Source organism: Hydra vulgaris, chromosome 04 (assembly GCF_038396675.1).
Source record: "Hydra vulgaris chromosome 04, alternate assembly HydraT2T_AEP".
NCBI classification, from domain to species: Eukaryota; Metazoa; Cnidaria; class Hydrozoa; order Anthoathecata; family Hydridae; genus Hydra; species Hydra vulgaris.
Window position 1 is genome coordinate 5,241,697 of NC_088923.1, and position 18,304 is coordinate 5,260,000.

The 18,304-nt window shown below is 27.9% G+C and overlaps 1 protein-coding gene across 1 annotated transcript in view; it reads left to right on the forward strand.

The window, feature by feature from the left end:
- Positions 1-6,987: 6,987 nt before the first annotated feature.
- Positions 6,988-18,304, forward strand: part of LOC105848951 (calcium-activated potassium channel subunit alpha-1) — a 60,491-nt gene continuing 49,174 nt past the window's right edge. The window contains exons 1-6 of the mRNA XM_065795303.1: positions 6,988-7,320; positions 7,473-7,534; positions 8,419-8,509; positions 9,035-9,152; positions 9,317-9,392; positions 12,789-12,864. Of these exons, the coding sequence (XP_065651375.1) occupies positions 7,036-7,320; positions 7,473-7,534; positions 8,419-8,509; positions 9,035-9,152; positions 9,317-9,392; positions 12,789-12,864 (708 nt within the window). The 5' untranslated portion in view covers positions 6,988-7,035. The remainder of the gene's footprint in view (positions 7,321-7,472; positions 7,535-8,418; positions 8,510-9,034; positions 9,153-9,316; positions 9,393-12,788; positions 12,865-18,304) is intronic.

The following is an 18,304-nucleotide window of genomic DNA, read 5'->3' on the forward strand; positions in this document are numbered from 1 at the left end:
TATTATGCAAGAATATACCTACTAGTTCATTAAACTCTTTTGAGACTCCAAGTAATCATAAAAAGATCTTTAAAGATCTAAATAAATTTCCCAGTTCTGTTAATTGCAAATACTATGAGGTTATTGATCTCAATAAAACTATGCTTCCCAATTCAGAACTATATATTCATCTTAACATCGCTTCTCTACCATTCCACATTGATGAACTCTGTAGTCTTATCTGCTCTCTTAATAATTTTCCCTAAGCAATAGGTATTACAGAATCTAATTTATACATAAACAATACAAATATAACTGATATATACATAAATGGGTTTAATATTGAGCATTGTCCTGCTGAGGCTAAAAAAGGAGGAGCACTTTTATACTTACGCTAAAATTTAAACTACGTAGTTCGCAATGATCTTATGATTTACTCATCTAAATATTTAAAGTCTTTTGTTGAAATTAAAAAACCTTGTGAATCAAACATAATAATTGGCTGCATTTATCGTCATCCCTCAATGAATCAACATAAGTTTACTCCTTCCCATTTAACTCCTCTGCTTGAAAAGTTAAGTAAAGAAAAAAAAAAAGATCTTTCTAATGGGTGATTTTAATATGGATCTATTAAGTCACAATGAATCTAACCCTGTTTCTACATATCTTGATTCTTTAACTTCTTACTCACTAAGCCCTTCTATAATTTTACCATTATGCATAATGGCTACATCTAAAACGCTGATTAATAACATATTCACAAACTTTCATTTAACTGATCAATACTCAGGTAACCTTATGATTTCAATTTTAGACCACATGGCACAATTTATTTGCATTCCTGGCATACCCAAACACCCCAAAAAAGTAAAAACTTACAGACGATGCTTCAAAAAATTTAATAAAAGTTTATTTATTGAAGAAATTTCTAATATCAACTGGGAACTCTCCATTTAAAAAGATGATGATGTTAATAAGTCTATGATTTTTGTTTTAAAAACATTTGATGAAATCTTAGACCAACATGCTCCTTACAAAATACTAACCAACCAACAAATTAAACTAAAATCAAAACCTTGGATAATATATGGAATACTTAAATCTATCTCAGTTAAAAACAAACTTTATAAAAAGTTTATAAAATCAAAAAATATTTATAAGAAAAATGAATTATTTACAAAATTTAAATTTTATAGAAACAAAATTTCCAATTTATTAAAATTTAGCAAAAAAACATACTTTATTAAGTATTTTAATAATAATCTGAATAGTGTTAAAAACACCTGGAAGGGAATAAAAGAAATCATTAATATTAGACCTTCTACACACAATACATCTTTTAAACTTAAATTGAACGAAAATCTTATCACTGATCACACTGCCGTATCTAATATTTTTTTAGCACTATACATAGCAAACTATTTAGCAAAGCCATACCCCAAAACGCGTATTTAGTGACTTTCTTAACATTTCAAATGCTAAATCGTTTTTTATTAATCCTGTAACTGAAAATGATTCCAATATTTAAAAAAGGTTCTTTACTAGATTTCACAAATTATCGATCCATCTCCTTGCTTTTTAATATAGGTAAATTTGAGAAGGCAATGCATATTAGGGTCTATGCTTTTCTTGAAAAACCTAAATGTTTTTACACCCATCAGTATGGATTTCGTACCAATCACTCCACAACTCATGCTCTCATTGAAATGACTGAACTGATTAGAAAAGCAATCGATGATAAATATTTTGCATGCGGTGTATTTGTTGATTTACAGAAAGCGTTTGATACAGTAGATCATTCTATTTTGTTAAAAAAATTAGAATATTATGGGATCAGAGGCGTACCCCTTAAATGGTTTACTTCATACTAAAACAATTGAACACAATTTGTTTCTATTAATGACTCAAAATCTACCCTTGTAAAATGTTCTAATGGTGTTCCACAGGGTTCAGTATTGGGACCACTGCTTTTCCTTCTTTATATTAATGATCTTCATACATCCATTAAGTTTGCTACTGTTTACCACTTTGCTGATGACACTAACCTAATGCTAATTAATAAATCTTTAAAAAAAATTAACAAACACATTAACCATGATCTTACCAATCTAGTTCAGTGGCTTCACTCCAACAAACTTTTTCTAAACTCTAATAAAAATGAACTTATTATCTTTAAATCAAATAAAACAAAAATCTGTAAACATATGAACTTTAGATTAAGTGGCAAAAAAATTGAAACTGTTAACTCAATTAAATATCTTGATATAAAAATTGATTCAAATCTTTCCTTTTTATCCCACTGTGAAGACTTAGCAATGAAATTAAGTAGATCTAATGGTATGTTGACCAAAGTTTGCCATTATGTTAATCTTGAAACACTTTTGAACATATACCATGCTATTTTTGGCTCACATCTTATATATGCATGCCAAGTATGGGGGCAGTCCCATCAACAAGCTCTTATCCCACCTCCAAAACAAGGCTTTAAAAATTATTTATTTTCAGAATATTAAATTTAATTCTAATGTGCTCTATCTAACTTCTAAAGTATTAAAACTATGCAACTATATTCAATTTTCAAACTGCCAATTTGTCTGGAACCACCAACAAAATAACATACCTTTAACTTTATTTGATTTCTTTTCCAAAAGTGCCAACACTTGTTATCACCTTCGTTCCAATAGTAATTTAAACCTGTCTGTCTCTAAACACTGCTCTCATAATTACGGGCATAAATCTATAAAATATCAAAGCATTAAAACTTGGAAAAACCTTCCTTATGAACTAAAAGGTCTCAATTCATTCTCAACCTTTAAAACTAGTTTATTCTACTTTTTATTAAAAAAATATAGTTAATGTTTATAATTTCTATAATCAATTTTTGTTGTCTTTAGTATTTTTTTTATTTTTTATTTCTATTATATATTTTGTTGTCATTACTATTGCTTATTGTTATTTTTATAAATATTTACATTACTACTATTAACTACTTTTAACTATTACTACTAATATTAATATTGTTATTATTATTATTATTATTGTTATTATTACTATTATTATTATTGTTATTATAATTATTATTATTATTATTGCTGTTGTTATTATTGTTATTATTATTGTTATTATTGTTATTATTGTTAGTTGTATTATTAACACCGTTATTTTTATGTTATAAAGTTAATATTAACACCGTTATTTTTATGTTATAAAGTTTGTTATTTTTATTATATATTATGAAAATTAGCATTATATTTATTTGAATTAGATATTATTAACATTAGCAGGTGTTTACTTTATATTAGTAAGTTTACTATTTGTAAACATCCTTGAATGTAAAATCTTATTTCAGAAATAAATTATTTATTGATTGATTGATTGATTGATATAAAGTTTACATATCTTTTATAATAACAAACAGCAAAAACTTGCAAATAAAGCATAATTAAAAATAAAACAAAAACAGTAAACAAAATAACAAACAGAAAAAAAAAACTCTCATAATAAAAAATCATAAAAGTTTTTGTTATTAAATTACATTTAAATAAGTTTTAAAAATTTGAAAAAAAAATAAAAAACTTTTAATTTATATATTTTATTTCTTAAAAAAAAGATTTTTTTTTCATGATTCTCTCTGATGATTTTGTAAAGAAGAACTTTGAGCCTTTGTTTAAAAATCTGATATGCAATGCAGTTTAAGAGGAATAGAGGTAAATTTAGCATTTTTGATGTCCTTTTAGTTAATTAATCTTACAATCAGTTTTTACTGTATGCAAGTAGATCCAATTGAGAAGCACAATGCTAGGTCTCAAACCTTATCTGATAAATATTGCACTAATCTTATAGAATCACTGGAAGCAGGCGCAACAATAAAGTTGTAAGTTATTATATTGTAAGTTATTATATTGTAAGTTATTATATCGTAAGTTATTATATTGTAAGTTATTATATTGTAAGTTATTATATTGTAAGTTTACTAATTAAACTATCAAACTCTTATTCAAACCTTTTTTTTAAAAAAGAAAAATTTTTTAAAAAAAGGGGTAAATGAGGCTATGCAAACATTCCATTTATATTTGTACATATCTTTTACAGATGTTCATTTGAATTCGATGACTCGGTCATTGAATATTTTCATTTAGAATCATTGCTCTTTCCCACTATGAAAAAATAGTTTGATTATTTTCAAAGAAGGAATGCAGATAATCAATGAGCAAAGAGGAAATGCAGACAATCAACAACCCCTGTAGAGGGAAGAAGTCAGTAAGAGGAATGAAGCCATGTAGAAGGTAATATTTTAAATTTCCTTTAAATTTTATTGAAAAAGCATAGCCTATGTTAAGTTGCATGTATTTTGTAAATGTTTGTGCTGACACTCCATTTTAATATTATTTTCTTGCATTTTCAATTTCTTTTTTTCTTTAGGCGCGAATTAGGAATCTTTCTTACTTCCTCCTGTCTCAACTCCATCAACATCACTTTCTAAACTGTGATTGTAAACATAGTTGGACCTGCTCTTGCAGCTAATCTCCAAAACATCGTTTTGAAGATTAGCTGCAAGAGCAGCAAATCTGGCTAATTGGAGAAATCAGCTAATTGGAGATTAGCTGCAAATAATGTTGTTCCTCTTTCTCTTTTCTATAAATACTATAATGGGCACTGCTCTAAAGAGCTAGTGCCTCTTGTGTCATCCACTAATATTCATTCTCGTGTTACTCGTCATTTAATTAAGTCTCATCTTTTTACTGTGACTGTTCCTAACTGCTCCAAAAATTCTTATTCGCCTAGTTTTTTTCCTTGAACATCTGTTCTTGGAATTTGCTTCCTTCATCTTGTGTTCCTGATTCATTTAATTTCCAATCTAATCAACTCTAATAGCGGTTGCTTGCAGCCACTGTTAGAGTGTTAGCTCGCAGCCTTTTACTTCTAACTTGCAGTTGGAAGTGAAGATGTCAAAAAAAAAAACTATCCCTTTATACGATAAAACTTTAAGATTGATGGCCTATGAAATAACGAGTGAAAAATTATTATTTAAAAGACTAGGTAAAAAAAAACGTTGACCACTGGATGGTTTACCCTATACACAATATGTAAACTATATAGCTACATATAAACAAAATGTAAATTTTATATATATATTTTGTACTTGTTCTTTGCATTATACATTATGTTTTTTTTTTCATATGATACATTTGATGCATATTTGCTATTTGTTATGCTAAATTAGGTTGTTACCTCCTGATAATGATGAAGAGTGATGTTAACAAAAACTTTAAAGAAAATAGTAGATATTTTATAATAATAAATAAAATGAGACAAGTTGATGTTTTAATATACTTTTTTAAACTTTTCTTATCTTGAATCTAATGACCATAATTTTCTTCTGCTCCCATAGAAACAGGTTCTTTCAATCAATCTTCTGTTGCTAAAGTTACTTTTAAATTCCATTCTTTATCTCTAATTCTTTCTCTTGATTTCATTCCTCTATAAATGTTTTATTTTTCATTGTATGGAATACCCTTCTCGAATTTGGGTTTTACTAAAATTATACTAAAGTTCTTTTTTGTTTCTACAGGTACTAGAATTACTCTTGTTCCTTCTCATTTAGCAAAGTTTTTTTGCCCACACATTAATAAAAGTTCCATTTTTGTGTTTTTATGTCTCATACAATTTAAGTTTTTTGTTAACTGTTTACTCTTAACTTAAAAACAATTCTATTTATTTTATATATCAATAAAAGCAATCTTTTTAACACAAAAGTTTAACATATATTAGTATTTATTAACTTAGACTAATTTATTAACTTAAATAAAAATTTAACATATATTGGTATTTATTAGCTTAAAAAATATAAAATCAAACAATATACAAATTTATATTTATCTTGAGATGTCATATTCAATGTTTAAAAGGGAGTTTTGAATTTGAGTTTAGAAAAGTTTTAAATGTTTAGTAAACAAAGTTATTAGCATTTTGTTTATTATTATAAAGTTTACATATCTTTTTTAACAACAAACAGCAAAAACTTACAAATAAAGCATAATTAAAACTAAAACAAAAACAGTAAACAAAATAACAAACAGAAAAAAAAAACTCTCATAATAAAAAGTCATAAAAGTTTTTGTTATTAAATTACATTTAAATAAGTTTTGAAAATTTGAAAAAAAAATAAAAAACTTTTAATTTTTATATTTTATTTATTGAAAAAAATATTTTTTTACTCTTAACTATCTGTTATTCTGTTTGAACTTTGAACTTAAATTGTGTGCTGCCTTTTTGGGAGTAAATTTGTTTAAAAAAATTAGAATCAAATAACATTGATTAATATATCAATTAAAATCAATTAACATTATTTAATATATCAAAAAGCTAAAACTAAAAAATGTTCCATTAAAAAAAAAAAAAAAACTTAAAAATTAACTTTTAAAATTTATTATTTGTTAGTTAGAAACATAAAAAATGTTTTTATTTTAAACTAAATTTTTAGTGATATTAACTTTCTATAACTCCATGTTTAACAGCATATTTAGATATTGACATACCTGGGTGAGTTGATAACTGGTTAATTATTATTAACTGGTTAATTATTGCTATGCTAAGTGAATAATAACATAGAAATAATTGCTTAGAAATTATGTGTCTTGAATATCTAATATGTAATAAAATTTTTGTTATTACAAGGTATTATTTATGTAATAAAAGTAAGAATACCTTATTTTCTTATAAATATCTTTATACTAAATAAAAATATCTTTATACTAAATAAAACCTTCTTATATTATAAATATCTTTTATCAATAAAGTAATTTAAAAACTTTCTTTTGAGCTTAAAAAACCTTTTATCATTTTATTTTTGCTTAATGTCAAGTCATATTCTACCACTGTTGCACTGTTACAACTTTTGAATAGATAATAACTGAATACATTTATGTATTCACTTATGTGTATTGTTATAAATTATCTATTTTTTATCAATTTCAGTTTCAAATAAATTATTCAACTCAACATTTGAAATGTGTTAAAAAATTTTTTGTTAGTTTGTATTACAGGGATAAAAGAATGGCATGTAATTCTACTGATGTTATTTTACCTGAGCAAAGAAAGTGGAAGTATTACATTGGAATCTCTTTAATTTTATATTTTGGTGGAATAGCATTGATTTTAGTTTCAAAAGTTTCAAAATATTTTTGGATGTATGTTTCCAAAAAAAACAGTGTAGGCTGGGAGGGCGAGGAGGATGAAGAAGAAGAAGATAAAACAGTGTTGAAACAAAATTTTTATTTAGACATGGTTGAAGCAGCTGGTATCCTTGTATCTGCTCAAAATCTTCAAGGTAGAGTGTTGGTAAGCCCCATAGTATAACTTTAAATTTTTTTTGTTTTTTTAATTTAAAATAAAACATGAACTTTTTTTTATGAATGTCAGTGTTAGTTGATGAAATCATTGTTTTGTAATCGTTATTCAATATTTAGTATTCTTTCTTGCTTTTTTTTTAGAGTGTTGTCTCTTTTATTTTTAATCTAGTCAGTGTAGCCATCTACGTATCTTTGTCTGCAGAGTAAGATTACTTTACAATTTATACATTTACTTTCTTTCTGGAAAAAAAAATTTTTGTACAAAATTATAAAAGTATTTTGTATTTAATAATTAATTTGCAGAATTAGGAAACAAAATGGGTTTTTACATTTCTTTGCGAACCTTTCCAAATAAAATTTGTGCACTTGAACTTTTTAATCCTAAAAGTTAATTTTTTTTTAAATGTTGAAGTCCCACAGAATAATATGAAAAAATAAAGAAAATTTGAAAATTAATTGTATATTAAAAAGATCATCACTTGTAAGTCTTCAGTAAAACATTTACCAAAATATTAATTTTGTTAATTGCGCACAATTAATGAAATATTGTTTAAATTTGTTTACCACTACTGTTAGTAAATACCAGCAATAGTAAATAAATACCAGTAAAGAAAATTAGTTGGTTTTATTGCTCAATAAATTTATTTATTGCTCAATAAATTTATTTATTGCTCAATAAATTTATTTATTGCTCAATAAATTTATTTATTGCTCAATAAATTTATTTATTGCTCAATAAATTTATTTATTGCTCAATAAATTTATTTATTGCTCAATAAATTTATTTATTGCTCAATAAATTTATTTATTGCTCAATAAATTTATTTATTGCTCAATAAATTTATTTATTGCTCAATAAATTTATTTATTGTTCAATAAATTTATTTATTGCTCAATAAACTTATTTATGGCTCAATAAATTTCTTTTAAAGATGGTAATAAATTAAGTTTTTAATATTTTGTTTTTTTAATATTTTTGTTTGTTTAATATTTAAGTTTTTTTTATGTATTTTGATTTTGATTTTTTTAAATTTAAATTTTTTGTTTTAACTTGATTGTTGCTTTGCAAATTTGTTGTTATTTATAGTCTTGTTGAACATTGTATTTCATATGAAAGTGCTCTGTGGAAGGTTGAAATAGCATTATATGTTTACTTTGCTTTTCACTTGTTTATAAGGGTAAGTCTAAGTTTAAGACGAACTTTTTTTAAATGTTTAAAATTTTGAAAAAATTTTTTATTGTTTGAGTTGTTTAAACTTTATTTTTTCTATCATAATTCCGTGTCTAAATGTAAAAAATCTGAATGTAGAAATTGGATAAAAAATTAAGTAAGAAAATAAGTGGCAGATTAATGCTCTACAGTAATTTGTAAACATTCCTATGGGTATAAATAGGTGTGTGTGTGTGTACATTATAAATGACATTGTGCTGAAATAACCATCTGTATTTCATCTGAGTTTCAGTTCAAACATTGACTCAGAATTTAGTTGTAACATTTTGAATTTTTATTGGTCAAAATTTTTTTTTAACTGATTTTAATTATTCTTTGTTTTTTTTAATCAAAAAGTGAGCTCACTTGGTATCAACAACAGTTAGAAAAGTGAGTTCACTTGGTACCTTGTATAACCTATTGTTTTAGGTATAAAGATATTTATTTATTCATTATTACAAGGATTTCAAAATTCTGAATGTTTATATTTTAGTTTTTTGCTGCTCATGACAAGTTAGTATTTTGGTCAACAGATGTGATGACAATCATTGATATATTAACCATGCCTACAATATTTTTTTGTACCATATTAGGCAATCAATATTGGATAGGTATCGTTCTACTTTTATTATTATTATTGACACTAATTTATTTCATAAATTTACACTAATGGTAACGATGAAACAATCTATTATGTTATATTAAAATGTGTTTTTTTAAATGCTATAGAAACAAATGCACAAAACAACTTTTAAAAATTTAAATTTTTTTTTAGGTTTACGCTTCCTTCGTTTTATTTATTTGACAAAACTTAGTGATATTTTACAGCTTCTAAATGTTTTTAAGACAGGGTATAAATCTATATTATATTTACAAAAATGTATATAGTAAATATATTTTAGGTATATGAGATAAATAAAATATATAAATTATTATAATTTTCTTATTTGGGTTATTTGTATTTAAATAAAAATAAGTAATAGTGCTACAGGTAATATCAAAATTAGTTTTATGTAATGCCAAGAAAAATAGATATAAAATTGTATACATGCACACAGGTAAACAACTGTATATATACACACATTCTCATTGGCAGCAGAATCAAGTCATACCATTAGAGTTCTTATTAATGTCAATAACTGAGAATTGTTAAAAATTGTAAGAAAAATATCCCTGACCTGCTGATGTTTTAATGTAACCAGGATCAAATAACCAATATTTATAAAAACACTAAGTCTATCCTAATGAACTTAATTAAAATGCAATATGGACATTAATGTTGCCCACTAAACACTAAATTAAGGAGATAATAACTTGATATGTTTTTGTATTATTTCCTAACATATATAGCTATCTAGTTACTTAAATACATTAAAGTATAAACTCAATAAATCTGTGTGTACGCTGTGGTGTTAAATATATAGTTATAAAGTAAATGTAAGCAAGAAAATTAAAACAAGAAGACAAAAACAGCAAGAAAACAAAAAAAAATGTGACAGAAAAAAAAAGACTTAAAATACAAACAAAAAATTTAAAAAAAAAAACAAGAAAAAAATCATTAATATAGATGAGAAGAACAAGACAGAACAAAGAATGGAATCTTGCAGTAACCCTGATTATCAATTGAACAGGGTGTCGGCTCCAGCTAAATATGGGACTTTTTACAAACATGACCCCTTCTCTGCAAGACCAAAATTATAAGATTTAGCAGGGGTTAATAGCAGGGGCTACAATCAAGTTACATTATATATTATAATTCATTATACATTATATGTTATATATTATATAATACATTACATATTATAAATTTATGCATATATTTACTATTTGTTAAATATTGGCATATTTCTTGAACTAATTCATTTTCAACAAAGTTAGTTACAAGTTACAAGGGAGTTACAAGCAATCACTATTATGTTGGGAGTTACAAGCAATCACTATTATGTTGGGAGTTACAAGCAATCACTATAATATTGGGAGTTACAAGCAATCACTATTATGTTGGGAGTTACAAGCAATCACTATTATGTTGGGAGTTACTAGAAAACAAAGGATAGAGTTAAAGAGCCAAGAAACGGTTGACAGAAGACTTGAAAAATTGTTTGAGTCAGAAAAGCATGAAGATGGGAGAGAGTTCCAAATGTGCAAGGAAAAAAACTAGATAATAAAAAAAGATTTTTGTAACATGAAGGAACTAGATACAGTAAAAGGATGATGAGACTAAATGATGAGTCAAGCATGAATGTGTTTTGGTCGATCAATTTAGAAATGATATCAAATTTTAGGAGCAATCATGATAGTTTTTGTAAAAAAGTCAATAATATTGCAATTCAGTTGCAAAATTAGCATCTGCTAAGGCTCCATCTCTTTATCGAGCTTGTCACTTTCTTACTTCGGATTCTATTCTCTATCTCTATAAATCTCAAATCCGGCCTTGTATGGAATACTGTTGCCATATATGGGGCGGTTCTTCTAATGATGCCCTTTCTCTTTTAGACAAGGTGCAAAAACGCATTGTAAACATAGTTGGACCTGGTCTTGCAGCCAACCTCCAACCATTGTCACATCGTCGTAATGTTGCTTCTCTTTCTCTTTTCTACAAATACTATAACGGGCACTGCTCTAAAGAGCTAGCGTCTCTTGTGCCATCTACTAAAATTCATTCTCGTGTTACTCGTCATTCAATTAAGTATCATCCTTTTTCTGTGACTGTTCTTAAGTGCTCCAAAAACGCTTATTCGTCTAGTTTTTTTCCTCGAACATCAGCTCTTTGGAATTCGCTTCCTTCATCTTGCTTTCCAGATTCATATTATTTGCAATCCTTTAAGTCGTCTGTCAATTGTTATCTTGCTCTACAATCTTCATCTTTTTTCTTTCAGTAACTTCCAACTTTAATTAGTGGCTGCCTGCAGCCTTGTTGGAAGCGAAGATGTTTAAAAAAAAAGAAAAAATTGTTGTTTGCTAAATCTAATTTCTCTTCTGTTACAGAAGAGAAATTAGATTCAAGATTAACTACCTCTTTTAGGCAAACAATAAGTGTGGTCTATGTGATGAAAAAGACTTTTTAAAGTGTCATTTTGGCATTAGTATAAAGTTAAGTGTCTCCATTTAGATGTAAAACTTTTAATGTAGAAACAAAACAAGAGCAAATATCGACCTTTGTGAAACCCCTGAATTTACTGGAAATAAAGAAAAGTGTTGACCTTCAAGGATGGTTTTAATACTGTGGTTATAAAGAAATGATTTAATAATCTCTAAAACTTTATATAAAGAAACTAATAAAAGAGAGAAGTTTAATTGGAAAATAGTTAGAGAGGTCTGTGGTTGTGCTTTCTAGAGTTTTTTAATACTGAAAGTTTTTAAGTTATTAACTTATTAAGTTATTTTATGATGTGTTTACATAATTCTAGCACTTATTATTAATTTAGAGGCAATTGAAGCGAGTTCTGGAGAACACTTTTGTAAGACTCTACAAAAGGAATTATGATAGGAATAATAAATTATGGATAATGAATTAAGGAATAATGGATAATAGATTATGAATTAAGGAGTTGTGGATTTTTACAAAAGGATTTATTATAAAAATGTTGTCTGGATCACAAGTAATAGAAAAGTTAAATTGACAATTGAAATCAGAAGCTGAAGTGATTTGGATGTCTAACAATGGGTTATTTTATTTAACTGGAATAGCAGGAAAGAGTATGGCCATTAGATTCAACAATCAAATTAGAGGAAATGTTTTTTTAAGTAACTCCCTATCCTTGGAAGAGATAATAAGTTCAGATTCACGAACTACAGATAAAATGTTTACCAGCTAGCAATATTACCATTGTACTGAGTTTTAGAATTGTTTGTTATTTTGAAAATAACAAACAACAAATTTTTTTTTTTAATGTTAATTCACCTCCCCAAGGCCAAGAAGGCCACTACAGTCAAGGAGGCTACTATAATTGTGGTTACAACCCTCTCTCAACTCTATAACTCCCAAACACAAATCTTATAATTTCCATAAATAGAATATTTATCTTCATAAATATTCAATTTATGGAAACAGGTTTTTCAACAAGAATTACTCAAAATTATTCAAACATGAAAATACATTTTGTTGATAATGTAAAATTGTTTTATTTAATATAAAATAATTAAAGTTCAATTTTTTAATTTAAAATTTTAATAGTTTGAATAAAATGAGATTTTCTGAACTTCTTAAATATTTTTTATGCTATACTCTTTTGTATATTATTTAGGTCATCTTTTGAAATGATGGGGTTAATTGGTACTTTTCTTTCTGTTTGGCTGACATCTGCTGGGATGGTTCATTTAGTAAGCTTATTATGACACAGTTTTTAGCTTAAAGTTGAATTGAGCTGGTAGTTAGTAACATCATTACATACATACGACATGTACGTATGTATGTATGTATGTATATATGCATGTATATATATATATATATATATATATATATATATATATATATATATATATATATATATGTATATATATATATATGTATATATGTATACTACTTTATCTACTAAAGCATATTTATGTAAGCATTTGTTCATTTTTTTTGCTTACCTAAATTGATACGGCTTTTTTAGAAAAAGAAGAAAAAAACGAACCAAATTACATTTCTAGTTCTATTTCGTTTTTTTGTATTCTTTTTTTCAGGGTCAAATTTTAGTTCAAAATTTTCAAAACCACTTTTTTTTAAGGCATCTTCAAATATTCGTTTAGAGGAATTAAATACATTTTCATTTGAGGAGTTTTGGTTTAGTCTGTTATTAATTGAAATCGGGATTTGTTTTAGAACTTGGAGTGGATGGTTAGAGTTAATGTTAATATATAATAGTTCATCGTTTGGTTTTTTGAAAGGCTTATATGAATTTTCAGAGAGGTTAAATGTGACATCAAGAAAATTCACAATTTTTAAATTTATGTTTATTTCGATTTGAAAGCCAATATTTTTTAAAATTTTTATAATATCTTTTCTAATTTTGTCGAGCTGTGGACCAGATTTTCTACGCATTACTATTAAACCATCGTTGCAATAAAGGCCTAAATCTTTTATATTGATTATTTTACTTAACAAATCTAAAATATATAGTCCAACAAATTCACAAATTTCTGCTCCGTCATAAATGCCCATTGTTACATCAAAGCAGTCATGTAGTAGTAGTAGTAGTAGTAGTAGTAGTAGTAGTAGTAGTAGTAGTAGTAGTAGATGCTGTAGCCGCCCGAAGACGATGAGTGTGTGTATTAATAACACACTTAGACAGCCGTGTCAGTATTAATTTTATTTAAAAGGAGCCAATTCTCTAATTGTGCTTTAAAACTGTTTACTGATTTTGCATTAACTACATCTTTAGGTAGTTTATTCCATGGTTTTGTTATTCTGTTAGTAAAGAATGAGTGTCTTAAGTTGCACTTTGTTTTTTCGCGTTCAAACCTGACACCGTTTCCTCTAGATAATTGAAAATCATTAGGCTTGAAACCGTTTAAAAAGTCCACATTTTCAATCTTATTTAATAACTTATAAGTCTGGATCAAATCTCCACGAAGTCTGCGTTCACATAATGGGCTGAGGCCAAGAATCTCCAGTCTTTCCTCGTATTTCATTTTTGCCAGAGTCGGATTGAGTCTCGTAGCCCTGTGTTGAACTTTCTCGAGCAGTTCTTTTTCTCCTTTAAGCTGAGGGGACCACACTGGAACCGCGAATTCAATTATTGGGCGAACAAACGTCACGTATAAGACTTTAAGAGTCTGCACATCCAGTTTCACAAATGTGTTTTTAATCATTTCCAGCATTTTATTTGCCTTCGAGCTGCAAGATATAATTTGCTGTCTCCACTTCATGTTTGCTGAGAATAATACGCCTAGATCTTTTTGAATAGTAGTTTGTCCTAGGACAACATTATCCATAGAATAATCGTGTTTTGGATTGTTACTTCCATAATGTATTATTTCGCATTTTTCTTTATTGAATTTCACTAACCATTCTTTAGACCAGTCCCAAGCACTGTTTATATCTCGTTGAAGACTGTTTATTTTCTCTATTGAGTTCACATCGATCATTATTTTGGTGTCATCTGCATAGAGCTTGGCTACATTTTGTATTCTATCCGGCAGGTCATTTATGAACAAAACAAACAATATCGGGCCAATTACCGATCCCTGCGGAACTCTGCTGTAGATATCGCGCCAGCTCAAAACAGTATCACCGTTGACTACGCGTTGCTTTCTATCTTTTAAAAATTCCTCTAACCACTTTAGCAGCTTTCCTGTAATTCCATACGCTTTTAATTTTAAAACGAGTCTTTTGTGCGGCACTGTGTCGAAAGCTTTCGCAAAGTCTAAATAAACCACATCTACCGGACGATTCATTGCGATATTTTCTGTTAAATAATCCACAGTTTCCATGAGATTTGTCGTGCACGATCTAGATTTAACAAATCCATGTTGATACTTCGATAAAAATTTATTGTTCGTAAAATGTGCCAAAAGTGAGTCTTTTATTATGCTCTCCAGAATTTTACACGGCACAGAATTCAGTGATACTGGTCGATAATTATTCGCTTCTAGCTTACTGCCTTTGTTCTTAAAGATTGGGGTAATGTTCGCAAATTTCCATTGCTTAGGTAGTTCGCTCTTATCAATCGAAGACATAAATATCAATGTGATTGGCATTGCTAGTCCTTCAGCGCAATTTTTTAAAATGATAGTACTCAATTGATCCACTCCACATGATTTATCAATGGATAATTTGCTTAATCTTGTTACTACGTCACTGTAATTAATTGCACTCTCGTCAAAATCTAAATATTTACCCCTACATCTCGATCCGAATTCTGGTAATACTTGGTCGCCCTCTCTAGTGAAAGAGTTTTGAAAATTTTCGTTTAAAATGTCAACAATCTCACTAGTCATATTTGTAACATTTCCTTCGACGTTTTTTATCGCTTTAATTGAGCTCTTTACATATTGTTGATCGTTCACATATTTAAATAGTATCTTCTTGTTTCTAATCGATTTGTAGACCAGTTGGCGTTCGTATTTTTTTCTGGCTTTTCTCGTTTCAATTTTAACTGTTTAACACAATGCTTTGTATTCGTTTGCCATATTTTTGTTTTTCCAATTTGTGCAACAGTTTAAATGTTTCATTCGTCTTTTGTTCTTCACAAGTTCTTTTAGTTCATTGTCAATTCAAAAAATTCTTTTACTAGTCCTGTTTTTCGAGCTGTGACACGGTATATATTTTTGACAAGCTTCATTAACATAAAAAATGAGCGTGTCCTACATCTCCTGGACATTAATTGCATCAAAAATGTTTACCCAGTCTGTATTTGTAAAAAATTTGTTCATTCCTGCGAAGTCAGCTTTTTTTTAAATATATTTCCGATTGCTAGCTACAGTTTTTGTCTCATGGTGATTGAGTGCATATTTAAAGCAAATTACAAGATGTTCTTTGCTTATATTCCCTAATACCGCATTTGTCTCAACTTGAAATAATCTTTGTTCGTTTACTGTGAACAGTAAATCCAATGTATTCTCATACGTTGATTCGTTTAGTTGAAAAGTAGGTATCGCGACGTGCTGAATTAGAAATTCGTTGTTTATTATTTCCAAGAAATGATGTTCTATCGAGTGTTCACTGGAATTTATTGCATGAACTGCTCCATCTGACCATTCAATTTTCGGAAAATTAAAGTCACCCATTATTAAAAGATCTTTAAAACCCCGTTTGTCCACATATTCTCTTGCAGTTCTGAAAACATTTCTGAACAGTTCCATATCTACCACATCGTTTGGTCGGTATATGCATCCTACCAAATATTTGTCGTTTCCGAAAACTAGAACAGTCCAGATTTGTTCTAAGTCAGTCGTCAATAGCCATTTTTCATTTACTTCATAAGACGTTATTTCGCTATTCACGTAAATACAAACTCCTCCGCCCAGGCAGCCATCTTTTCTGTCGCTACGATATAAGCAAAAATTTTCCACACACGTAATTGAAGTTTCACTAAACCATGTTTCCGTTACTCCGATTATGTTTGGTTCATTCAGGTGACACAATACTTTAAATTCCTCAAACTTGTTGTTTAGTGAAGTGGCGTTCAAATATATACAGGATAAATACGATAAATTTTCTCTTTTTTTCGCTTTCATTTTTTTTTCTCTATAGTTGTTTTTTAAATCGCACAATCTCGTTTCCATGAATCGCATATCAAAAGGGCGAGTTGGCGTCAAGCTTCGAATTTAAGTCGTTTCGTTTCTTCCTCAACTCAAAGTCCTGTAGTCTCTCGGCCTCTGTCAAGTCTGGGCATATACTTCTTTAAAATCTTGCTTTTCTCTTAGCTTTTTTGACGCAAGTAAGAGAGGATTTCTTTCGCTTTCGGATAACTCGAGTAGAATCGGGCCTGGTTTGGCAGCGTTTTTTGATTTGAATCTCCTTAAATGTATCGGTTTAACATTTTCTTTTCCTATTGTTTTTAGTAAGTCCTCAATTGCTTTCTTGTCTTCTTCAATTTTATCTTTGCTCTCAGTTTTGCTCGACTCTTTAATTCCATATATAATGACGTTCTTTTCGCGTTTCTTTCGCTCCTCCTGCTCATTAATTGCTGCGTTAACCACAACTAGTTGTTCTTTCGGTTTTTTTGCATTTCGCGACACCACATTAACCCAATCATTTCCAATGTTCACTGTTGAAGTCACAGCATTTGTTGTTTTGTCCTCCAGCGTTTTAACTCTTTTCTCTAATTCCACAATTTGATTATCTTTCCCAACAATCGCTGTTTCAAGAACAGATATTCTCTTGATTAGCGCTTCTATTTCCGTCTTGGTTACCATTTTTTGTGGTGACGGTATCCAAGCAGCCAATTTTATTTTTATTTTTTTCGATATTTGTTGTTAATTGAGATAAGATTTAAATTGTCCCTCGGGAGTATATACTTCAGAGTTGATACGGTTGGTCGAATATATTAATATGTGATATTAGATTAAATAAAGCTAAGTTGAAACTAAATTTATAACTTAAGTTTACCAGTTCTGTTAAAAATCACAGCGTGAAAGCAGAAAAGTATACCAAAACCAGTAGACCAGTATTAGTAACCGATAAATCTGCTCCAAACGGTGAAAACAATATACAAAGTATTTTGTATACATATACCAAAAAACTGAATAACTTTATTAAGCTCCAATAACACGTCCGATCTCTTTAATTACTTATTGAAATGTCAAAAAAAAAAAAAAAAAAAAAAATGTATTTTATTTTATATTTAAACAACTTTAAAAAGTATTCTACACAATAGAGTGCTCAATGTTCTTAAAAGAACCACCTTTTATACCTGATTTGGAAAATTTTGAAAATGACCTATTACATTTAATTAAAACAATAAAGTTTCGCCCTATAAAAAATGAATTTCAAACAGAATTAAAGTTAGATGTTAAAAAAATTAAATCAAACCCTAATATTTTGGTTTTTGCTGGTAAAACAAATAATATTTACAAACTCACAACAGAAAACTATGAAAAAATTTTACGCGACAATATTACTAGTTCTTATGAAAAAGACCTTAAAAATTTGGAAAAGGCAATTAATTTAGAAGCGCAAAGTATTGCTAAAAAAATGAACCTTGATAATAGAATCGAATCAACTGCCCCTGCCCAAGCCTTCGTAACACTAAAAGACCATAAACCAAATTTTCAAAACAAACTTCCTTGTAGGTTATTGGTTCCCTCAAAAAGTGAGATTGGACATGTAAGC